Consider the following 24,037-nt stretch of genomic DNA (forward strand, 5'->3'; position numbering starts at 1 on the left):
CCTGGACCCCCATCTCTCCTGAGCTCCGCCCCACTAGGGAAGATACTCCCCACAGACTGGGAGTATGGGTCCACCTGCTAACGCTCACGTTCAGCAGGAAAGCAATTACAGAAGCCAGACCTTCCACCTTTTGCAACCCACAATGATCTTGGGTCCATACTCCCAGAGGGAAAAAGAATAGGAAAGCTGGGAGTCCGGCAGTAGCGCAGCAGGTTAAGCACACGTGGCGCAAAGCGCAAGGACCAGCGGAAGGATCTGGGTTTGAGCCTCTGGGTTTGAGCCTCTGGCTCCCCACCTGCAGGGAGTCACTTCACAGACAGTGAAGTAGGTCTGCAGGTGTCTGTCTTTTCTCCCCCTCTCTGTCTTTCCCTCCTCTCTCCATTTCTCTCTATCCTATCCAGCAACAACATCAATAGCAACAGTAATAACTACAATAAAACAGCAAAGGGGACAAAAGGGAATAAATAAATTAATTAAAAAAAAACAGGAAAGCTATCAAGGGAGGGGATGGAATGAGGAACTCTGGTGGTGGGAATTGGATGGCATTGTACCCTTCTTAGCCTGTGATTTTTCAGGGCTCACCTACCCTAATACCCAAAACTAGCTTTCTTTCTACACTCGGGCCACCTTGCTCTGCAGCCACGTCAGGTGCTTTTCATTTATATGATTGGTTTGCACACCTGTAAAGGACACCTGTGACTGCTCCAGCAGCAGTCACAATTCTGTTCTGAGTCAAAACAGAAAAGTAGAATATGCCCATGTTTCACTCAACTCTGCCCTATCTTCCATTTATCCACTGCCCATTTTTAATTTTTTATATATTTATTTATTTTCCCTTTTTGTTGCCCTTGTTGTTTTATTGTTGTACTTATTATTAATGTTGTTGTTGATGTCGTCATTGTTGGATAGGATAGAGAAAAATGGAGACAAGAGGGGAAGACAGAGAGAAAAAGATAGACACCTGCAGACCTGCTTCACCGCCTGTGAAGCGACTCCCCTGCAGGTGGGGAGCCAGGGGCTTGAACCAGGATCCTTCCACCAGTCCTTGTGCTTTGTGCCACCTGCGCTTAACCCGCTGTGCCACCGCCCAACTCCCCCTTTTATTTTTTTATTAGTGATTGAATAATGATGAGCAAGATTGTAAGATAATAGGAGTACAATTCCACATAGTTCCCACCACATGAGTTTTGTGTGTCATTCCCTTCATTGGAAGCTTACCTATTCTTTATCCCTTTATTCTTTATGGGGTGCAGAAGGTGGGAGGTCTGGCTTCTGTAATTGCTTCTCTGCTGGACATGGGTGTTGGCAGGTGGATCCACACACACACACCTCCAGCCCATTTCTCTCTTTCCCTAGTGGGACAGGGCTCTGGGGGAGGGGAGGTTCCAGGACACATTGGCGAGGTTGTCTGCCCAGGGACCACTTCTATCTTAAAGCCATTGTCCGCTGCTGGTAATGGAACCTGGTCATCACCATGGCATTTCTCTTTCAGTGAACTTGCCATATGACCCGTCTCCCAGGACTGATTCTAAAGCAAACGAGCCACTTTTTGCTGCCGCTTGCTCTTGGAAATCATCACAGTGCCTTATGCTTTTCTTTCCAACCCAGTCTACAAAGCATGTCCATTTTCTCTTGTCACCAGATGTTTATTTTTAGACTCTTTATTTCTGAGGATTTGAATTACTGCAAATATGCCTCCCGGGCTCTTCCTGGTTAAACTGATAATTAGAGTCCCACCTCATAGTCCCTCTCCAGGCAACAGCTCTCCTATTTGGTGAAAGTGAAGCCACAGGCACACAAGCCCCTCTCAACATCCTCCCCCCATTTCCCCACCATTACAGAACCATTCGATTTTCTCTTTTTATTTATTTATTTCCTTTTTGTTGCCCTTGTTGTTTCCATTGTTGTTGCAGTTATTTTTGTTGTTGATGTCATCGTTGTTGGATAGGACAGAGAGAAATGGAGAGAGGGGAAGACTGAGAGGGGGAGAGAAAGACAGACACCTGCTTCAATGTCTGTGAAGCGACTCCCCTGCAGGTGGGGAGCCGGGGGTTCGAACCGGGGTCCTTATGCAGTTCCTTGCACTTTGTGCCACATGCGCTTAACCCGCTGAGCTACCTTGATTTTCTCTTATCCTTCCCTTCTACCCTCTTTCTAGAAAAACTGACCTTTTTGTTTCTTTACTGCCTTACTTCATGTCTTTTCTCCATCATGTATCTATCTCCCAACAGTCTGTCCTCCCCAGCCTCAGCCACAGCCTGTCAGCTTTTTCCCAATGGTTTCTCTCTTTCTCCAAGGTTTTTTTTTTCAAGTTCTTATGAATCAAATCTCTAGATTCCACAGATGAGTGAAAACATCTGGTAGTTGTCTTTCATCTTTTCACTTATTTTCTTTTGTTAAAATTTTTTATATTTATTTTTCCTTTTGTTGCCCTTGTTGTTTTTCATTGTTGTTGTAGTTATTGTTGTTGTTATTGATGTTATAGTTGTTAGATAGGACTGAGAGAAATGGAGAGAGAAGAGGGAAGACAGAGAGGGGGAAAGATAGACACCTGCAGACCTTCTTCACCGCCTGTGAAATGATTCCCCTGCGGGTGGGGAGTGGGGGGCTCAAGCCAGGATCTTTATGCCAGTCCACGCACTTTACGCCACGTGCGCTTAACCCACTGTGCTACCGCCCAACTCCCTTTTCACTTATTTTCTAAGCACCATCACCTCCACTTCCATTTTGTCCCAAAGGATACAGTATCGTCTTTTTTTGATGGCAGAGTAGTATTCCATGGAGTGTGTATATCCCATAACTTCTTCAGCCAGTCATCTGATGAGGGGCATTTAGACTGCTTCCACTCTCTGGCTGTTGTGAACAATGCAGCTATGAACACAGGTGTGCCCCTTCTGTTTAGTGTTTGAGTGTCCACAGAGATCATCCTGTTTCTTTTTTTTTAAATATCTATTTATTCATTTATTCATTCCCTTTTGTTGCCGTTGTTGCTTTATTATTGTATTTATTATTGTTGTCATCGTTGTTTGATAGGACAGAGAGAAATGGAAAGAGGAGGGGAAGACAGAGAGGGGGAGAGAAAGATAGACACCTGCAGACCTGCTTCATCACCTGTAAAGTGACTCCCCTGCCGGTGGGTGTCTGGAAATTGTGAGGAGCCTCACAAAGCACCCTGCATTTTTCTGTCTCCAGGAGCCTGGCATTCCTTAAAACCTTAAGCCGGCTCTCCCTGCTCCACCCTGCATTCCTGATACTATGGCCTATCTACATAATCATTGTTTTGCCTGAAAGATCCCCACCCATTCCATTCCTTTGATCTATCTTCTTTCTACCCTCAAGACCCTCCCTGCCTTCAGGGTATTATTAATCCTACCAGTTAAAACCCTCACAACAGTTGCTAAAGAAGTTCCTACCATTCCAGTCCCTTTTTGCCTTTCTCTGCCCCTTTCCTAGCCATTTCCGTTTCAAACTTGCCACTTCTGGATCTGCCCTTTAAAAGCCTTGGCTCTCTGATCAGTAAAGATATTGCATTGCCCTACGGCCAAGAGTCTGTTCCTGAGTCATCTCCCTCACGTCGCTGAGTGAGTAGTATCCCAGCCTGGCTCCAGTAGAGTTCTCTCCAACCCAGAGAGTACGCCCCAGGAAGAGGCACCCCCCACGCTAGCCTAGCAGGTGGAGAGCCAGGAGCTCGAACCAGGATCCTTATGCCAGTCTTTGCGCTTTGCATCACCTGTGCTTAACCTGCTGCGCTACTGCCCGCTTCCCAATCATCTTGTTTCTATAATCTCCCTATTCTGCCTGGTCTGTATTTCTCCCTGCACCACCACCAAGTGTGATTTGTCTTACTGTAACATGTTCATTGGTTTTTTTCCCCCTTGCTTTATTGTGTTCCAGTGTTTGGAACAGTGCCTGGTGTAGGAGACACCCAACATATTTCAGCTGCCTGGATAAATCAGGGGTCTCTGTGCAGGTCTCAGTCCAGTACTTGGTCACTCTGCTATTCTTTCCTCTAGCTTGCTTGTCACAGACAGTCCCATTTCCTATGTTCACCACATCAGGTGCCCACTTTTAGTACATTTTTTTAAAAATTTTATGAGTGATTTAATATTGATTTACAAAATAATAAGATAACAGAGGTACAACTCTGCACTGTTCCCACTACCAGAGTTCTGTGTCCCCAGTCCCTCCATTGGCAGCTACAGCGGTTCTCTCTTGGGTTACAATTATTTCTATAACTATCTGTCTATATTTGTATATATCTGCTTTTTTTTTACCCATGGTCCCATCTTCTCTTCCTTTCTAAGTCACACCTACACCTATTACTATATCCAAATGTCCCTCCCTTTTTCCTCTTCTCTCTCTGGGTCCTGATGGAGTTGGAGTTCAGAGTCCTCTGGTCATCTTCCCCCTATCATTTCTCCCATTTTTGGAGTATGGGCCAAAATTCTTTCTTTTTTCTTTCTTTTTTTTCTTTATCATGATGAGGCAGGTTTTTTTTTTTTTGGTTTGTTTTTATTTATTTATTTTAATTTCTTTATTGGGGAATTAATGTTTTACATCTGACAGTAAATACAATAGTTTCTCCAAAATTCTTTCTGAGGTGGAGAAGGTGAGAGTTCTGGCTTCTGCAATTGCTTCTTGGAGTTATTTTATTTCAAGAAGACTCTGCATACACCTCAATCAAAATAGAACTGAAACACGTGAGAACATTTGGAAGGTCACAAGGTAGACATCCATCTCGAATGTCACACTTACAGGGAGAGTGGTTTGGTTTGAGCTTCTGCTTGAAGAAGCAGTATGTGGTGTAGCATGTATCCATGTGCCTAGAATATCCCTAACTTCTTAAAGGGATGCAGACTGACTCCTCTGCAGGAAATTCCACATCTCAGCCCACTTACAGGATCTCTAGGGCCCTAGCTTGTCACCAGCCTCCCAGACACAGTGACTCCGGTTGGAGAGGGAGAGCTAGAGAAGACTTGATGTGAAGTTATGCCTGCCTGACAAGTACCCTAGTTTTTCAGAGAGCACTCATTTGAGGTGACTGGTGGGAAAGATGGTTGTGGGGGTGTTGAAATCTCTAATTAAATTATTATCCTCCTTACTCTGGGCATATCCTGGCAAGTTCCAGCATTCTCTCCACACCCACGACATGTGTGTCATCGACTTGCTACAGCTAAACTATACTATTGCTATTACCTACCTGGATCTCTTTGTTTTAAAACATTCTGAAGTCTCCTTACTTATCCTGGTACCCATAGAGCCTAAACTGGAGCCTGGAGGTGCTCATTCCAGTGGGACTCCATAACTGTTTCCACACAGCAATGAATGAACATGATGACATTACCTGATTAAACAATATTCCTTGCAAAAAAAAAAAAAAAAAGGTATTCCAAGGGCTATTGCCTTGTCTACTGGATCAGCTTGGTGCCCACTTGTACACCAGGCCTGACTTAGCCCAGGTAGATTCACAGCCACATTTCACACTGTGACCATCTGGACTATTAGTTTTAAATACCAATTTTGCAAATACTTCAGGGATACTGTGAGAAGAACATGCATCTGAATGATACGATCAAACAAAGGACATAATTAAAGTCACCCAATCTCTTAGCAGGATACGATCAGACAAAGGACATAATTAAAGTCACCCAATCTCTCAGCAGAATTATAAACCAGACCTTGTCTTTTGTCTAAGTGAAGATCAGCTTAGCCATCTCAAAAATGGACAACATGCAAGTGGTCTGAATTTCCATCTTTAAAGATGGCTCTACTGTCATTTGTTTGTCACTGCTAAACAGAATCAATGTGCTAGAGGGGGAAAAAAACTGCAGACAAATCCATGCCTGATTTCATGAGAAAAACCTCAAGATTAACATAAATAAAACATGTCCTTTTAGAATGTCAGAGCTTCAAGTAAATGCAGGTAGCTTTTTAAAAAACCCATTCAAAAAGCAGAACATTTCCAACCACCATGTGCACTTAGCCTTATTTGAGAAGGTCACTCCAGTGAAGCCTTCTTTTTCCCACATAAAGTGGATAGACGGCATTTAGAAACCATCCAGTCTGGCTTTTAATTGATGTGCTGGGGATGGCCTCTGTTCTAATGTCCAAAAGGACTTTCAAAAAAGGTATGACTGTAGTTGTCTGTCAAATCACTAAGGCTTGTCTATATAGTGGCCACCTTTAAAAAAAAAACTAGCAGAATTATTAAGCTGTTGAGAACAAAGGTACTTTCTGATTGTCATCTTCTTATTCCAAATGAGCAGGTTAATTTCTCTGAGTCTCACAGCAGGAACTTTTCTAATACTAGCTGGCAGCTTCCACCCAGTGATCGAACAACGGACTAAAATAAATTATACAGAAAGCTGAAAATCCTGATAATAATAAGGCCCCTTCAGGAGATAATCACACCTGAAAAAGCTCTCATCTGTTGGCTACCGCTCTACAGGGTATTGAAATTAGCTTATAAACTACACATCTGGAAATGTTTTCATTTCTGGCTGTCTGGTTGGACTGGCTTGGCAGTGTCCGTGCCTAGGTGCAAAGAGGGGGTTTAAAATAAATTCATTAGTTGACTGTGGGAGGAAAAATAGGAGCTGCTGTGGCTAGAACACAAGTGCCTATCCTGTTTTTCTGTTTGCTTGCTTTATTTTATTTTTTTTTTTTTGACAAAGCAAAAGATGAGTGAGGTTCTTATTTTCCAACCATCCTTTGTAAACTCTCCTGGTGTGCCTGGAGTGAGAACCTTGCTCCTCTGGAGTTTAGGATTTAAGGAACTCGTCAGACATGTGAAACAGTGAAAGAAAATAATAATAGTTTCAAGGCACCATGCCCCTAGCTGTAAAGTCACTGCTTTCAGAAATTCTTAGGAGCTGAACTACTGTGGAGGGCCAACAGGAGAAAGCTAATTTGACTGGGTAGAAAGAACTAAAGATATTGCATGCAGGCAGACTTCCCAACTAAGCAAATATCTCCAGGTGGGAAGGAATGTGGTCTTGGTGAAGGGGGATTAGTGGTTGCTATGGTTTGCCTCCATCTTGCACCCCAGCCATTCAGTTCAGGACCAAGGGATTTATTTCACTGGTTGCCAAGAGTGTTGATGGCTGACAGTTTCGATCTCAGTTCCTCTGGTTTTTTTTGTTGTTGTTGTTGTTTGTTTGTTTGTTTTTGCCTCCAGGGTTATCCCTGGGGCTTGGTGCCTCCACCAGGAATCCACTGCTCCTGGAGGCCATTTTATTCCCCATTTTATTGCTGCTTTTGTTGTTGTTGGATAGGACAGAAAGAAGTGGAGAGGGGAGGGGAAGACAGAGAGGGGGAAAGAAAGATAGACAGCTGCAGACCTGCTTCACTACTTATGAAGTGACCCTACTTATGAAGGTGGGGAGCGGGGGGCTCAAACCGGGATCCTTGTGCCGGTCTTTGTGCTTGGTGCCATGTGCGCTTAACCCACTGAGCTACTGCCCGACCCCAGTTTCTCCTTTATTGACATCTCTTTTTAGCTGCCACCAGGGTTATTTCTGGAGCTCAGCACCTGTGCTACCAAAAACCTTTTTTTTTTTCCCTTTCTTTCTTTCTTTCTTTCTTTCTTTCTTTCTTTCTTTCTTTCTTTCTTTCTCTAGGACAGAGAAATTGAGAGGGAGAAAGAAAGAAATACCCATGGTACTGTTTCACCTCACTGCTAGCAAAGCCTCCCTCCTGTGGATGAGGAGCAGAGACTTGAACTTGGGGCCTTGTGCATAGCAATGTGTTCACTCAGCTAGATGTGCCACTACCTGGGCCCCTCCTTTTTAATATCAGTCTCGACCCACAGCCAATGATCATGGAGCAGAAGTCCCCCTCACCCCCCTTTTCAGAACTCAAAATCTCTCTGAAGAGCTGCCCAGCTCCAAAGATTTTGTAGGGCAGGCTGAATTGAAGCCTTTAGTGTGACCACATCAGGACCCAAAGGCCTGGTCCTCTGCCCCCTTAACTCTCCCTTCCAGAAGTTGACCCAAAGGATCAAAACTTGTCAGTCAATCTTTGAATCAACTTCCCTGGAAGCCCTGAGAGAAAGCAACAGATGGCCCTATGGAGTCCAAGCTCACTGTCACCCAGGGTGGGTGATTCCATAGGAATGGAACGGGTGCAACTCTGAACAGGGCCAGCTGCTATTCTAATGTTGAATACAGTTATGGGTAAAAGAAATATCCTCTTCTTGGGAGTTGGGCGGTAGCACAGCCGGTTAAGCGCAAAGTGTAAGGACCAGCATAAAGATCCTGGTTCGAGCCCCCAGCTCCCCACCTACCAGGGAGTTGCGTCACAGGTGGTGAAGCAGGTCTGCAGGTGTTTATCTTTCTCTTCCCCTCTCTGCCTTCCCCTCCTCTCCATTTCTCTCTGTTCTGTCTAACAATGGCGACATCAGCAACAATTTTTTAAAAAGGGCAACAAAAGGGAATAAATAAATATTAATAAAAACGTAGCTGAAGAAATAAAGGACTTGAATAATCCATAAACTTGAACAAGTCAAAATGAATAGTGGAAAAATAAGCTCAACCGGGAGTCGGGTGGTAGCTCAGCGGGTTCAGCTCATGGGGTGCCAAGTGCAAGGACCTGCCTAAGGATTCCTGTTCGAGCCCCCTGTTCCCCACCTACAGGGGAGTCGCTTCACAGGCAGTGAAGCAGGTCTGCAGGTGTCTATCTTTCTCTCCCTCTCTCTGTCTTCCCCTCCTCTCTCCATTTCTCTCTGTCCTGTCTAACAACAACAACATCAATAACAATAATAATAATAACTATAGCAAAAAGAAAGAAAGAAAGAAAGGAAGGAAGGAAGGAAGGAAGGAAAAGAAAGAAAGAAAGAAAGAAAGAAAGAAAGAAAGAAAGAAAGAAAGAAAGAAAGAGAGAAAGACCCTCTTCTCGTGGGTCCTGATTCTGGTGGAAAAGGTAGAACAGTGCTTGGATTGCTTTGGAAAAGAGGAAATAAGATCAGAGTAGTGGGGATGGATGGGGTCATACAGCTTCTTTGATTAGTAGTACCATTTTATATAAGAGCATTGCTAAGATGGTGGTACTGGAAATTGAACCTGAGACCTTTGTTGTCTCAAGCATGAATGACTTTTTTTTTTGCATCACCACTACGCGATCATTCCAGCCCCCCATATATAACACTTTTTAGTAGGCGAGCTCTTCACAAATTTTCCTAAGTGGAATGGGAAAATATTAGAGGACTTTACATTGGATTGAAACCACACTGAAGGATGCTTGAGTTTGGTGCTGTCTTTCTGTCTCTCTAGCTCTGTGTATTTTTCTTTTGTTTTCTGTCTTTTTTTCTTTCTTTTTTTAAAATTATTATTAAACCAGAGCACTATGATGGGGGCAGGCAGGAGCTTGAACTTGGGACTTTGAGCCTCAGGCATGAGGGTCTCTTTGTAGAACCATTATGCTATCTACCCAGCTGTGTGTTTCTATCTGAAAAAGTCAGCCCAGAATAGTGACGTCTCAGTGATGATGGGGTGGGGGGAGAAGTCATACTCTTAAGTAGTTACAACTCAGAAAATTTAAATAAGATGAATGTTTGTAGGACTTGGGGGCAGTCCCCTTACCTTTTTCTAGGTAATTTGTTCTTCTATCACTTTGGTGCAATAAAGAACAGCATCTCGGGGTGGGGGAGCTGGCAGGGAAGTGACTCATTTTCAAATCGCTTACAGATTTAGAACAATTTTTCCAGACACTGAAATGCAACTTCAATCGATGAGTCTAAAATGTGTGTTTCATTGGACATGTCAACTATGATAATCGATGAAATCGATTATGGTTTTACTTGCCAACAAGAAAATGTCACATGAGGGTTTCTGAATTCTGAATGAAATGTTGATCTATAAAGAGTGTGAAATAAGTGTTTATTCGTATTTCCTTGACTCCCAAAATATTTAATAGCATATTTTTAATTTTTTTAATTTTTCTTTATTTATTGGATAAAGATAGCCACAAATCAAGAGGGACGCAATGATAGAGAGGGAGGGAGACACCTGTAGCCCTGTTTCACCACTCGCAAAGCTTTCCCCCTGCCAGTAGAGACTGGGAATTCGAATTCAGGTCTTCGAATTCAGGTGCCACCACCTAATCCCCCACTGGATTTTTCTTTTATTAATTCTTCTTACATCCCATAGCTTTGATATGCCAACTATGTCACATATTCTACTCTTGACATGTTTTCTCAAACTGTAACTGCTCTGATCCAAAGCTAATTATATAGTCTTTAAAATCCCCTATGGATTTCAATCTTAGGATTGAAGAACAAAAAATTAGCTGGGGCCAGGTGGTGGCGCACCTGATTGAGTGCACAACGACCTGGGTTTGAGCCCCTGCCCCCCACCTGCAGGGGGAAAACTTCACAAGTGGGGAAGCAGGGCTGCAGGTGTCTCTCTGTCTCCCTCCTTCTCTAGCCCCCCTTCCTTCTCAATTTCTGACTGTCTCTACCCAATAAATAAATAAATATTTAAAACAAAGAATATAGAGATAGTGAGTAAATGGGGCCGAGGGTGACGCACCTGGTTGAGTGCACATGTTACAGTGTGCAAGGGCCCAGGTTCAAGTCCAAGGTCCCCACCTGCAGGGGGGAATCTTCAGGAGTGGTGAAGCAGGGCTACAGGTGTCTCTGTTGCTCTTCCTCTCTGTCTGCCCCTTCCCCCTCAACTTCTGGCTCTCTCTATCCAATAAATAAATAAAGATAGTAAAAAAAATTTTTAAAACAAACAAAAAAGATAATAAGTAAAAAATAAAGTGTAATACACTTGCAAGGCCCATACGTTCATTAGTTGTGGTACTTGATTAAGGGACAGAGTGGTGTCAGATAAGAGAAATCTGTTGCAGCTAAAACACTCAACAAGGACATTTAAGAGTAAGTCAATCCAGCAATGGAATCAGGTCCCTGGACAGGCTTCCATGATGGACACACAGGAGCCAGCAAAAACAACCCTCTCCTAAGCAGCATATTTTTTTTTGAACAGTCATTTATACTTATTTGTCTTCTAAGATGCAGATGAATTTGCCCACACTTGGCATTAAGGCCTGGGATACCGACTCCGGTTCTGTATTCTCAGAAACTGAAAAGTAATGTAATTCACTCAATTCTCCTGATGCGCAGATTAAGTGAGTGGGCACTTCCAATGAGTTGAGCAGATTCATAATATCATCTTCAACAGCAGAAGGGCAAAGTGACCTAGATGATTCAGATAAGGGACATTCTCTGAAATTGGTACTTAGACACTTAGAAATCAGTGTGGAAACTGAGAATTCTCACAGAGATCCCGCCTTAAAGGAAGTTTACAGTCACGTGGGAAAAATCATAAACTTCCTTAAGATATAAGATTAAAAAAAAAAAGTAACAATATAATGGGAGCATAGCATTAAATCTAACTAAAATCGCTCTGAAATTATTTTTTAAGATTCTATTTTTTTATTAATGAGAAATAGAGGAGGAGAGAGAGAAAGAACCAGATATCACTCTGGTACATGTTCTGCCAGGGATTGAACTCAGGACCTCACGCTTGAGAGTCTAGTGCCTTAGCCACTGCACCACCTCCCGGACCACTCTGAAATTATTTTTAACTTTTTTTTTTCTAAATAGTCATGCAAACAATTCATCTTGGTTAAAATAGGAGGGGGTTTTAGTTATCCTAGATGAGAAGACTCACAAGATAAGCAAACCCATAAGGATTATTTCTGAAACAGTTTAAGTCCTATATACCACCAGTGTCACTCTGAGTCTGGGATGTCTGAGTCTAGGAATGATGAATGTTTAGGGCCTAGAGTATGATATACCAAGGAATTCACATGAGGGGCTAGGGCACACCTCATTTGAGGGGTACTATAATTTCCTAACACGCCACTTAGGACATTTTTTTAGGTGGAGGCAGAAAAAGAGTGAAAGGAACCACAGCACTGAATCATCCTTCAGTTTGGTGCAAGCCAGGCTGGTCCCCCATGGCAAAACAGTACACTATCCAAATAAGTGAATTCACTGACATGCTGCTTGGATTTTCATGAAGTTTAAGATAAGGAAGAACAAAGAAAGACCTCACTTGGAATGAGTAAGACTGAAAACGAAAAGCTTATAGTATGGTGTCTTTCACCTACTGGGAATCAGAAGTCCACATCAATAAATAAAACTTAATGGAACACAAATATAGGCCTTTTCCCAAAACTCATACTAGACCATCGATCCTATCTGAAAGGTACAAAAAACAAAGTTTTAGGAAGGTTGAATCTAGTTAAAGGGGGAAGAAAACAAAAAAAAAACTTTTTCCAAAGTTCTTGGTAAAGTTTAAAAAATTTAAATATTTTTATTTATTTATTACTGGATAGAGACAGAGAGAAACTGAGAGGGGAGGAGAAGATAGAGAGGGAGAGAGAAAGAGAAAGAGACACCTGCAGCCCTGCTTCACCACTCGCAAAGCTTTCCCCCCGCAGGTGGGCACTGGGGGGCTTGAACCTGGGTCCTGGCACGTTGTAACATGTGCACTCTACCAGATACACCACTGCCTGGCCCAAAGTTCAGAAATTTGACCAAAAGTTGTACAGGGGTATTCAGAGTGAAGCCTCTAGAAAGAGAAATCACCTTGGTCTCTCTCTAACTTTTTAAAATTATCTTTATTTATTGGATAGAAACAGCCAGAAATGGAGAGGAAGGGGAAGACAGAGAGGGAGAGGGAGAGGGAGAGGGAGAGGGAGAGGGAGAGGGAGAGGGAGAGGGAGAGGGAGAGGGAGAGGGAGAGGGAGAGGGAGAGGGAGAGGGAGAGGGAGAGGGAGAGGGAGAGGGAGAGGGAGAGGGAGAAACCTGCAGCCTTGCTTCCCCACTCAAAAAGCTTTCCCCCTACATATGGTGACCAGGGACTTGAATCTGGGTCCTTGCACACTATAACATGTGCACTCAACCAGGTGCGCCACCAGCAGGATCCTCATTTCTCAAACTATTGAATTATGGCTGGATTTTGGTGCACATTGACTTACAGAAAAGTCATTGGAGGAAGAAAAAAAAACTAGATGGGTTACAATCATTTTCGATGCTCTTTTAGGGAATGAAAGAACAGTCAGCAAAATGCCCATGTACCTGGCAGTTTCCAAATCCTAATTGTCAAAAACCCTCCACCCTGAGGAGTTTGCCCTGTATACCTGCCCCCTTTCTGAAAAGTTACTCATCCTCCCCTCCCCCTGTTTCCACAGCAAGAGAAACTGGGTGATATCTGCTTCTCCCTCCGCTACGTACCCACCGCCGGCAAGCTGACTGTCGTCATTCTGGAGGCGAAGAACCTGAAGAAGATGGATGTGGGGGGCCTATCTGGTAAGTCTGCCATGTTTACTGGTTTCTTTTTCCCCCTCAGGGCTACTTCATCGAAGGTGCTGAGTGCGTAGCACATGCTGCAGTGCACCACTCATGCTGACTGCCATTCTTTTTTCTTTTAATTTTTGATTATCTTTATTTATTGACTACACATCTGCCAGAAATTAAGAGGGATTAACTACAGAGGGGGAAAGAGAGACAGAGAGAGACAGAGAGATACCTGCAGCCCTGCTTCACCACTCATGAAGCTTCCCCCTGCAGGTAGGGACCAGAGTCTTGAACCCAGGTCCTTGTGCACTGTGATGTGTGCACTTCACTAGGTGCCCCACCGCCTGGCCCCTTTACCAACATAATAATGGAGCCATGCTCCATTCACTGGTGTTGACATAGAAGATGAACTCAACCTGCCTGCTTCAGACTTGAGGGGCCGTTAGTTCCCTAACACTGAACGCACAACTACATGCTTCGCTTCTCAACGTCAACGCCTATAGTGAAGACAGTTCTTGCTTTTTGTTTGTTTGTTTTTAGTTCACAGCAAAAGCAAGTGTTTTGTTTTGTTCTCCAAAACTGACTTAAAAGATCTACGTTAGCCTCTCATGGTAATCTATCTATTTTTACAACTTATGTTGCGAGTCGGGGGAAACATTTGAAAGTTCTATAGACCACAACCTTAGGAATATATCAAATGCCAGTAGAATGCCCTCTGGTTCAAAAGCAAAGTGAACTCAAGACTTACCATTTCCACAGATAAGCATACATTCTCCTCTCTGTGTGATGACATCAATAGTGTTTTTTTTTAATTTTTATTAGTGATTTAATAGTGATAGACAAGATTGTGGGATAAGAGGGGTACAATTCCATTCCATTTCCACCAGAGTTCCGTGTCCCATCCCCTCCATTGGAGGCATCCCTGTTCTTTATCACTCTGGGAGGATAAACCAAAGATCTTTATGGGGTGCAGAAGGTGGGAGTTCTGGCTTCTGTAATTCCACTGGACATGAGTGTTGACAGGTGGATCCTTACCCCCAGCCTGCTTTTTTCTTTCCCTAGTGGGGCAGGGCTCTGGGAAGGTGGGGCTCCAGGATTCACTGGTGAGGACTAGTACTTTTTTTTATTATTATTATTTTCCTGTAAATCATTAAAGCATAAGAAAAAATGTTGAAATACCACAAGAAGATCATAATTAGACTAAACTCTTCACTGTATCTGGTAAATTAGAACATTGCTGGCTATTTGGTGCTTTCTCTAATAAAAATACTGCATACTTTCAAAAGGTCACACCAACACAGAATAGTGATTTCATCATGTAGAACATAACAGCTGAAAGAATGCTAAGCCAGGTTTCCCCTGACTGAGCCACTAATTGGTCAGCCAAATTCTCCTGGCACCCAAGTTGATTTCTCTTTATAAATAATATGCCTGCAGGAGCTGCACTAACTCTTTCATGTTACCAAGACCCCACTTAATAATTTACTATTTTTGGGAGTCGGGCGGTAGCTCAGCGGGTTAACCACAGGTGGCACAAAGCGCGAGGACTGGCTGAAGGATTCCGGGTTCCAGCGCCTGGCTCCCCACCTACAGGGGTGTTGCTTCACAGGCGGTGAAGCCAGTCTGCAGGTGTCTATCTTTCTCTCCCCGTCTCTGTCTTCCCCTCCTCTCTCCATTTCTCTCTGTCCTATCCAACAGTGACATCAATAAAGACAACAATAATAACTACAACAACAATAAAACAGCAAAGGCAACAAAAGGGAAAATAAATAAGTATATAAAATCAGAAAGCAAGACCTTTCTAATTTAGTAGCCAAATGTTAAGATCCTTTCCTGTTTCCTGTTCAATTCAGCATTCTGGCCGATATTCAAACACCAAGCAAGGTTTTTCTAAAAGTGACTAGATATGTGGAATTCAAAGCAACCTGTTTCACCAGTTTAAAGTTCTGTTAGATTGGAGGACCCACACAACCTGGGTTCATACCTATCCCAACTTTTGAATTTCCTGGAGTGAGTAAGTTTATTAAATAAAGACGATGGATATTGAGAGTTTAATATCCTCAAAAGGTTCTAATCTTTTTTAAAGATTTTTTTATTATCTTTATTTATTGAATAGAGACAGCCAGAAATCAAAAAGGTTGGGGAGATAGAGAGGGAGAGAGAAAGAGACCCCTGCAGACCTGCTTCACCCCTTGTGAAGCTTTCCCCTTGCAGATGGTGACTGGGGGCTCGAACCTGGGTCCTTGAGCACTGTAACGTGTGTGCTCAACCAGGTGCGCCACCACCCAGTCCCAAAAGGCTCTAATCTTAAAGACTCCTTGCAGCCTGTGGAATTAAGTGAATATCACTCTAGTCACTCAATTCCACATTCCGTTTTCAGACTGTATTTTAACGTATTTCTACTTTTTTCTTTCATCTTTTAGCAGAGACAGGGGAGGGCGGGAGAAGGAGAGGAAGAAGGAGAGGGAGAGAGAGAGACCGAGAGACCAACTACCCCACCAAAGTTTCCTTCAATGGAGTGGGCAGGGGGCTGGAACCTGAGTCCTGCATATTTCTCTTCATTTTAACCAACTGGTATACTATTCCCCAGACATGCTATGTATGTAATTTGTTGCCTTTAATCATTGCTCAGTCAGTTCCTTCAACCAGCATTCTCTTTGAGCAGTGTCTCGCTAAATCCTATCTATTCTCCAGATCCAACTCAGTATTTCCTCCTTCCAGGAAAACATGGCTCTATCTGTCCTACTCTGCATTGGCTATTACTCTGGAGTTTGGATTTGCATCAGTGGATAAACAGCCCAAATATTATACACTCACACAACTTACATTCTAGTGTAGGGGAGGTGAACAGGGTGCCTCCTGGTTAAGCACACACACTACAGTGAGCAAGGTTCCGGGTTCAAGCCCCTGGCCCCCACCTCCATGGTAGACTTCATCTGAGTGGTGAAGCAGGGCTGCAGGTGTCTCTCTGTCCCTCACCCTCTTTATCTCCCCCCTCTTCTCTCAATTTCTCTCTGTCTCTATCCAATAATAAATAAAATTTAAGAGAGAGGGAGAGAGAAGGTGAACAGGAAACCAGTGAGTAAGAACCTGATGGTGGCCAGGTGGTAGTGTATCTAAGTGAGCACACACATTACAGTTAGCCCAAGGACCTGAGTTCAAAGTCCTTAGTCCCCACCTGCAGGGGGAAAAGTTTCACAAGTGGTAAAGCAGGGCTGCAGGTGTCTCTCCACACCTCACTTTCTTTTTTAAAAAAATATTTATTTATTCCCATTTGTTGCCCTTGTTTTATTGTTGTAGTTATTGTTGTTGTTGATGTCGTCATTGTTGGATAGGACAGAGAGAAATGGAGAGAGGAGGGGAAGACAGAGAGGGGGAGAGAAATATAGACACCTGCAGACCTGCTTCACTGCCTGTGAAGCGACTCCCCTGCAGGTGGGGAGCTGCAGGCTCGAACTGGGATCCTTGTGCCGGTCCTTGCACTTTGAGCCACTTGTGATTAACCCGCTGCACTACTGCTCTGCTCGACTCCCCCACATCTCACTTTCTATCTCCCACTCCTCTCTCAATTTCTATCTCTATCCAGTAAATAAAGAAAGAAAAGAAAAAGAATAGGAAACTAGGTGCTGGGGGTTACACGCAGTTGAACGCTCACATAACGGTGCTCGAAGACCCAGGTTTGAGCCCTCGGTCCCCACTTGTAGAGGGAAAGCTTCACAAGTAGTGAAGCAGGGTTTTGAGTGTCTTTCTCTCTCTCTCTCTCTCTCTCTCTCTCTCTCTCTCCCTCTCTTCTAGCATCTTCCCTCTCCGTTTCTCCCTGTACTATCAAATAATAAGTAGTTGAATAATCAAATAAATAAACACCCAGTGTATTGTGCCAGAGTAAAAAACTCTGGGGTGGGGAGAGGGTTCATGATGGAACATGATGGTGGAGGAAGACCTAGAGGGGGCCTGAATTGTTATGTGGAAAATTGAGAAATATGACACATGTACCAGTGACTATTTTATTGTCCACTGTGAACCATGAATCCCCCCCCAACAGAAGTAAATACCAATATGGTATGCCCAGAGTGTACTGAGTGGCCCAAAGAAGGCCAAGCAGAGGAGTGCAGTGAGGAATACTGGGTCAGAGAAAACTTCATGGGTAGGTAACATACATATTGGCAACAGCAACCCAGGAGATGTGAGGAGGGAGCTTACAGTGGGGCGAAGAGGGATGAGAGCACAGCGTTTCAGGTGGACTAAGCGTTTCAGGTAGTCTCTTGTGAGCCATCCCAACAGAACAAACCCTTTCTGTTTTTTAAATGCCAGGAGAAGTCTGTTGCCTCTCTTCAAACACCATGCTGCTTCTCTCTCACTCACTTGTGCTCTGTCTTTATAGCTCCCGCAATGTCCTTGCTGACTGGTAGCATGGAGCATTCCACAGAGTGAATAATGAATTATTTAAAGAGGACCTCCAATCTGAGGGAAAAAACAAAAACAAGTCTTGCATTTCAAATCTGGTAAACCTATTTCCATTAAAAACAACTTTGAAGCACTTGGATGGTCTATCTCATAGCAAGCTGACCTAGGTCAGAGAAGGCCAGAATTATATAATGAGATCATTCCAGGTAATTGAAATGCCAGACTATATTTGTTAGCAAGGGACAGTTAATTGGAACCAAAGTAGGCTGTTTTGCCCAGCTTTGAAATCTCACTCGTTTCTGCTTGGCAAATGAAACTGTGAGCTTTCTGAGCCTCAGTTGCATTGACTAGAAAAATGGCAGTGAAATAAGTTCTTATTAGAAAGATCACTAGGTTTTGGGAGTCAGGATAAGCACACATGGCGCAAAGCGCAAGGACTGGTGGAAGGATCCCAGTTCAAGCCCCTGGCTCCCCACCTGCAGGCTTCACAGGCAGTGAAGCAGGTCTGCAGGTGTCTGTCTGTCTCTCCTCTTCTCTGTCTTCCCCTCCTCTCTGCATTTCTCCCTGTCCTATCCAACAATGACGACATTAACAACAACAATAATAACTACAACAATAAAACAACAAGGGCAACAAAAGGAAATAGATAAATACTTTAAAAAAAAAAAAAAAAGATAGGTCATTAGGAAAAAGAAAGTGAAACCACATGGTCTTACCTGCTTAAGGACTCAATACATTTGACTGCACTATTTGCATGGGTAAATTTAACAAACCATTGGCTATACCAAAAGCATTAGTAACTAATGGCCAGTTTAACCAATAGTTTGGTTTAACTTAAAAAAAAAGGTCTTGGGGGACAAGAGGTAGCTCACTTGGTTGAGTGCACACATTACAGTGCACAAGGACCTAGGTTCAAGCCCCTGGTCTCCACCTACAGGGGGGAAAGCTTCATGAGTGGTGAAGCAGGGCTGCAGGTGTCTCTCTGTCTCTCTCCTTCTGTATCTACCCTTCCCTTTTCTGTTTCTCCCTGTCTCTATCTAATAAATAAATAATAATAATAATAAATTTTTTAAATTTTTGATGGGATTGAATGATCAGTTCAAGCAAAATCTTATTAATATAGCCCTATTTGTCACAGATCCAGTAGAGAACTAAGACAAGTTTTTAGAATCCACCAGAAATCCTAAAGAATTTAAATGGAAACTTTGTTGATAATTTCTATTTCTACTCCCCAGCAGGGTCAGTTTTCCATGCTATGTTGAGTTGAAATGGACTGCCTGAAAACGTTACCTCTATCATGTACCCATATTTAAAATCAGGCAAAGCCCAAATGCTGCCTCTCACAGTGACAAGCAAGACAAGGGTATTAATTCTATGCATGGCGATTTCACCTTAGATGAAATACCTATGAACTTCCCAAAGACCCCACCATCACAGTGAAGATAAGGGACCGACCTATGAACTATGGGAGAAGAAGGTGGGAAGGGAGCGGAGAGGAGGGATCAACAGTCAGTCTGTAGCAAAAAGTTTTAAGAAATTCTAGGTGCTTGGAAAGTTAAGGATTCTCAAAGTTGTGATTTCGTGTCTTATGTTTTTGAGTTGTGCTATCTACCCTTTCTTACCTGTGCAGAATCCTGAGTCACAGAGTAATTAGCTGACTCCTACTTGAATGTCTTGTCTCTTTCTATTACAATTATTTTCCTTGATTGAGGGGTGGGCGTTGAGGGAGGAGGTGGGGAAGGGGAGGGAGGTGTGGAGGACCACTGACCTCAAAAAGTTTGAGACTTCTGGATCTACCTTTAATGTGGACAGTCAAGCTTTTTACATTTAATTAGGTCTTTTTATCAAGAATTATGTAAGATTGTAAATGTTTTCTGTGTTAAGGATCTATCTGAAGAAAGAAAGGTCAAATAGCTGAATCAGAAAAAAAAAAAAGAGTTGAGGTGGCTGGGTGGTGGCACACCTGGTTAAGTGCACACACTACAGTGTGCAAGGACCCAGGTTCAAGCCCCCAGTCCTCACCTGCAGGGGGAAAGCTTCACAAGTGGTGAAGCAGGGCTGAAGGTATCTCTCTGTCTCTCTCCCTCTCTACTCTCCCCTTTCCTCTCCATTTCCGGCTGTCCCCATCCAATAAAAAATAAATAAAGATGATACCAAAAGTTAAAAAAAAAAAAAAAAAGAATTGAGATGGTCTAGATCCACCAAAACTACAAGAGAACAGAAATACATACATTTCAAGTATGACAGCAAGTGAAAACTGGGGAAACACACACACACACACACACATGCACACAGGAGTAGAATCATTGCAAGGATACCAGCAATCTCTTGAACATCAGGCAACTAAAGAGTTGGGTCAGGTCAGGGATGTCCTGAGAGCAGAAAATGAGTATTTCTTGAAATAAAATAAGTTCTAAGTGTTCTCCCTTGTGTGACCATTCTCTCTATGCCTTTCCAATCCAAGAAAATCACTGCCACCACCACCCCCAGTTTTTCTTCTTGGTCACCTTCACTCTTGCCTGATTGCTGTGACATCTGACTTGTGGCAAGGAAAGGGGAAGGGTGCAGGAGAGAATCCAAGAATTCCCAGGATTCCAATGGGAATCTGCAGAATTCTGGTGGAGACGCTGGAAGTAAAGGAGTGTTGGTGGTTATAAAGATACTCCCATCTCTCCATGGCCAATAGTCGGCTAGTGTTTGCCTGAGCCATGGACACCGAGGCCCCTACCCCTAACACACATTAATGTGCCCTCTGAGGTGTAATGGCAGGTCCTACAGGCTGCATTTACCAAGGTGTGATCTTCTCCTTCGCATAGACATGTTTAAGTCAAGGACTTTCAGGGACTACCTAGCATGAGCCAAGCAGTGACTAACTACCTGCCAGGGCTTACGTGGGCTGGCTCTTCAGCTAGGAAGGAAAGCGACCGGTTTTCCCTCGCTCGTTCAAGAGATGACACGAAATAGGCAAGAGATACTGGGGAGAATTGAAGCACTCTCATTTAATGGCAGATGGACATGGGCTTAAATAGAGATTTATACAAAGAACATTTTTCAAATATGTCAGAAATTACAGGTTTCTTAAAGGTCAGCTTGGCCCTATGGTAGGGGGCTGGTATGACAGGAACTGATGAGATACATAAAAGTCAAGACAATTATTCTCCATGATGCAAGCAACTTAATTATCCAGAAGTATTTGAGAGAAACATAGGGGTTAAACCAGCAGGGTGAGATAGAGAGAAGATAAACAGAGCATGGTAGTTATCAAAGCTATAAGGAAATAAAGTTTGGAGTTTCACTGACTGATGTCAGAGAGGTGTTTGATGGAGTATGCTTTCTCTAGTGATCAAAAGTGAGGTGATTATGTGAACTCTGGGTGACTATGTGAACTTTGAATGAACCTTAAGGCAGGCAGCCATGTGGCCTGCAGTTAATGGGGAGAGGCAGTGAGGTCTCTGTGGGCTTGAGAGTCTGAAAGGGAAAAACTAAGTCTGAGAGACTGTTTTTCCCCTTTGCTCATCTCAGTTGAAAGAGACTAACAAGGGGGTGTCTTTCCCAGACCTCCATCCAAGGATGGGGGGAGTTTTCCCTAAGCTCTATCAAGCTTACACATAGTCCCACAATTACCTAGAAGTAGGAACCTGAAGTATTGCTGGGTAACGATTCTCCCTGCCCTTGTGTTATCTATGCATCCTAAACTTGAAACTATATTTCAAGGTGGAAGTAGACAGCATAACGGTTATGCAAAGAGACTCAAGGTCATGTCTAAGGCTTCAAAGTCCCAGGTTCAATCCCTCACACCACCATAAGCCAGAGCTGAGCAGTGCTCTGGTAAAACAACAACAACAAAAGCTACATTTCAGAGTTCATCTGATGCTGCCGTGAAAAGTATAGTACAATATAGAAACCTGTCAATGTGCTGCACATGCCTTAAGTTGATGCAATTGTTAAGGAACTCTGTGAATAATCAAGATGGCTGAAGCCGAAGTGGGTAGAGGAAGACAAGAGCCTTTTATTTACACTCGGGTCAGGAGCTCAGATCTTTCTGATAACTGTCCCCAGACAAAGGGACGGTACAGGCTTATACAGGGGGTGCATGCTTGAGAGCAAAAGCATCCTCACAGAAGCAGAGGCTGCAAGGTGAAGGGAGGGACTTGGACCCACTGCTCAGAGTCTGACTGCCTGAGTTACTGTTATCTTTCCTGCAGAGCCGTGTCTGGGAGAGTTTAGCCTCAGCATAAGATGCACCACTGGGGGTGGGGGGGCCTTTTAGGAGGGCAGAAGCTAGCTAGGGTTACAGAAGCTGCCTTCTCAGTAAAGGTTCAGTCTGGCCTTCATCGTCCCCACTGGCTGTTACTTACTCATCCAGTGAAGGCCAGCCTGCACTAACCACATGCGCCATCTCAGACTTTCCACACATTCTTAACCCTTTATTATATTTCCAACCTTCCTGTCCTGTATTGAGGCCTACTTATGAATGCATCACAATCAGATTATAAGCACATATTACAAGCATAGCTAGGGGCTAGACTCTGGAAATTTCCTATCATGATGTCTAATGATAATTGCATCTTAATAGCAAAAATTAACAACTGAAGTATACTTTAGATATCTAAACCCTACATTACAATTAAATCAGTGGTTCAGGTCAGCCAAATTCCAAGTTAGACATTTCATTGACATTGATGTGGAATGCATTCTTTGCTTTATAGAATGAACTTTTTTTTTCTTTTTGACAGATATACTATAGTATGTAAGATTATTTATTTCTTACCACTGCAGTGCTCAGCTCTGGCTTATGGTGTTACTGGGGATTAAATTTGGGGCTTTTGATGCCTCAGGCATGAAAGTCTTTTTTTTTTGTAGAACCATTATGCTATTTTCCCAGATCCAAACTTTTCTTAAATAAGTTTGGTTTCTTTCTTCTATTTTTATTTTTAGGGGTTTTTTTATTTATTAGATAGAGACAACCAGAAATTGAGAGAGAATGGGTGATAGAGAGAGACAGAGAGACACCTGCGGCCCTGCTTCACCACTCATGAAGCTTTCCCCCTGCAGGTGGCGGTGAGGGGCTTAAACCCGGGTCCTTGCCCATTGTAACGTATGCTCAACCACGTGCGCCACCTCCTGGCCCCTAGTTTGGTTTTTTTCTTTAGCTCAGGATTCTCTTTCAAGAACAGAAAACCCACTTTGCCCACATGCCTAAGTCTTTTTGTCCTCAGTCTCTTCTCCTAACAGAGAAGATTAAAAATTAAGAAAGAAAAAAACAGTAAATGGATCCCTTTTACACTCTTTTTAAAAAGTTATTAGTGAATTGATAATGGTTTATGAGATTTTTTTTATTTTTTTTAATATTTATTTATTTCTCCTTTTGTTGCCCTTGTTGTTTTTCATTGTTGTTGTAGTTATTATTGTTGTTGTTATTGATGTTGTTGTTGGATAGGACAGTGAGAAGTGGAGAGAGGAGGGAAAGACAGAGAGAGGTAGAGAAAGATAGACACCTGCAGACCTGCTTCACCGCTTGTGAAGTGACTCCCCTGCAGGCGGGGATCCAGGAGCTCGAACCAAGATCATTATGCCAGTCCTTGCACTTCTCACCACGTGCATGTAACCTGCTGTGCCACCACCTGACTCCCGATTTATGAGATTTTAAGATTACAGACATATAGGGGTAGACACCATAAGGGGTATGCACAGAGTCTCTAAAGATTATAGACATCAAGTTCCACACTGTACCCACCCCCACCTCCCACCAAAGTAAAAACAACCCTGGCTACCATCCTTATCTGCCTTCCATTGGTGTGGAAAGCACCACAGAGAAAACAGTCCAAATTTAATTTACTTGAGGAAGAAAAAAAAAAAAAGCCTGTAGTCTGGGAGCTGGGCCAGTAAATAAACTTATTTGAGCCAATTAGATAAGGGTATGCAAATTAATTTGCCATGACATCAGGGTCAAGCTATAATATGCAAATAAACTGGTGCCTTTTCGTGTTAACAGGACAGGACTCTGCATAAGTTGACCGGAGGTGGCAGGGGACTTCATAATGATTTTAGGCCTGACCGTTACAATACACAACTCCACAGCAGTTTGCGATCTTTAATTGCAATACAAATCAACTGAATCCCTGTGATGTGAACAGACCCATCTAAAAAAAAAAAAAAAAGCTCAACTTTAAACTGGATCATCTTAGACATCGAGTTATTAAGGACTATAGCCAAGCCCAGTGCAAGCTGAGACACAGGCCCAGAAGGGATAGAAATGCTACTCTAGCAGGACTAGCAAGGGGTTGCAAGGGAAAAAGAGAAGCAAGGGGTATGGGCTGGGACTGA

At 43.2% G+C, this 24,037-nt stretch overlaps 1 protein-coding gene across 4 annotated transcripts in view; it reads left to right on the top strand.

Moving 5' to 3' along the window:
- Positions 1-24,037, top strand: part of SYT1 (synaptotagmin 1) — a 664,148-nt gene that overhangs the window by 540,253 nt on the left and 99,858 nt on the right. For all 4 annotated transcript variants that reach the window (XM_060191358.1, XM_007525653.3, XM_007525654.3 and 1 more), the window contains one exon: positions 13,201-13,318. In XM_060191358.1, coding sequence (XP_060047341.1) covers positions 13,201-13,318 — 118 coding nt within the window. The remainder of the gene's footprint in view (positions 1-13,200; positions 13,319-24,037) is intronic.

The sequence above is a fragment of the Erinaceus europaeus genome, chromosome 5, assembly GCF_950295315.1.
Source record: "Erinaceus europaeus chromosome 5, mEriEur2.1, whole genome shotgun sequence".
NCBI lineage: Eukaryota > Metazoa > Chordata > Mammalia > Eulipotyphla > Erinaceidae > Erinaceus > Erinaceus europaeus.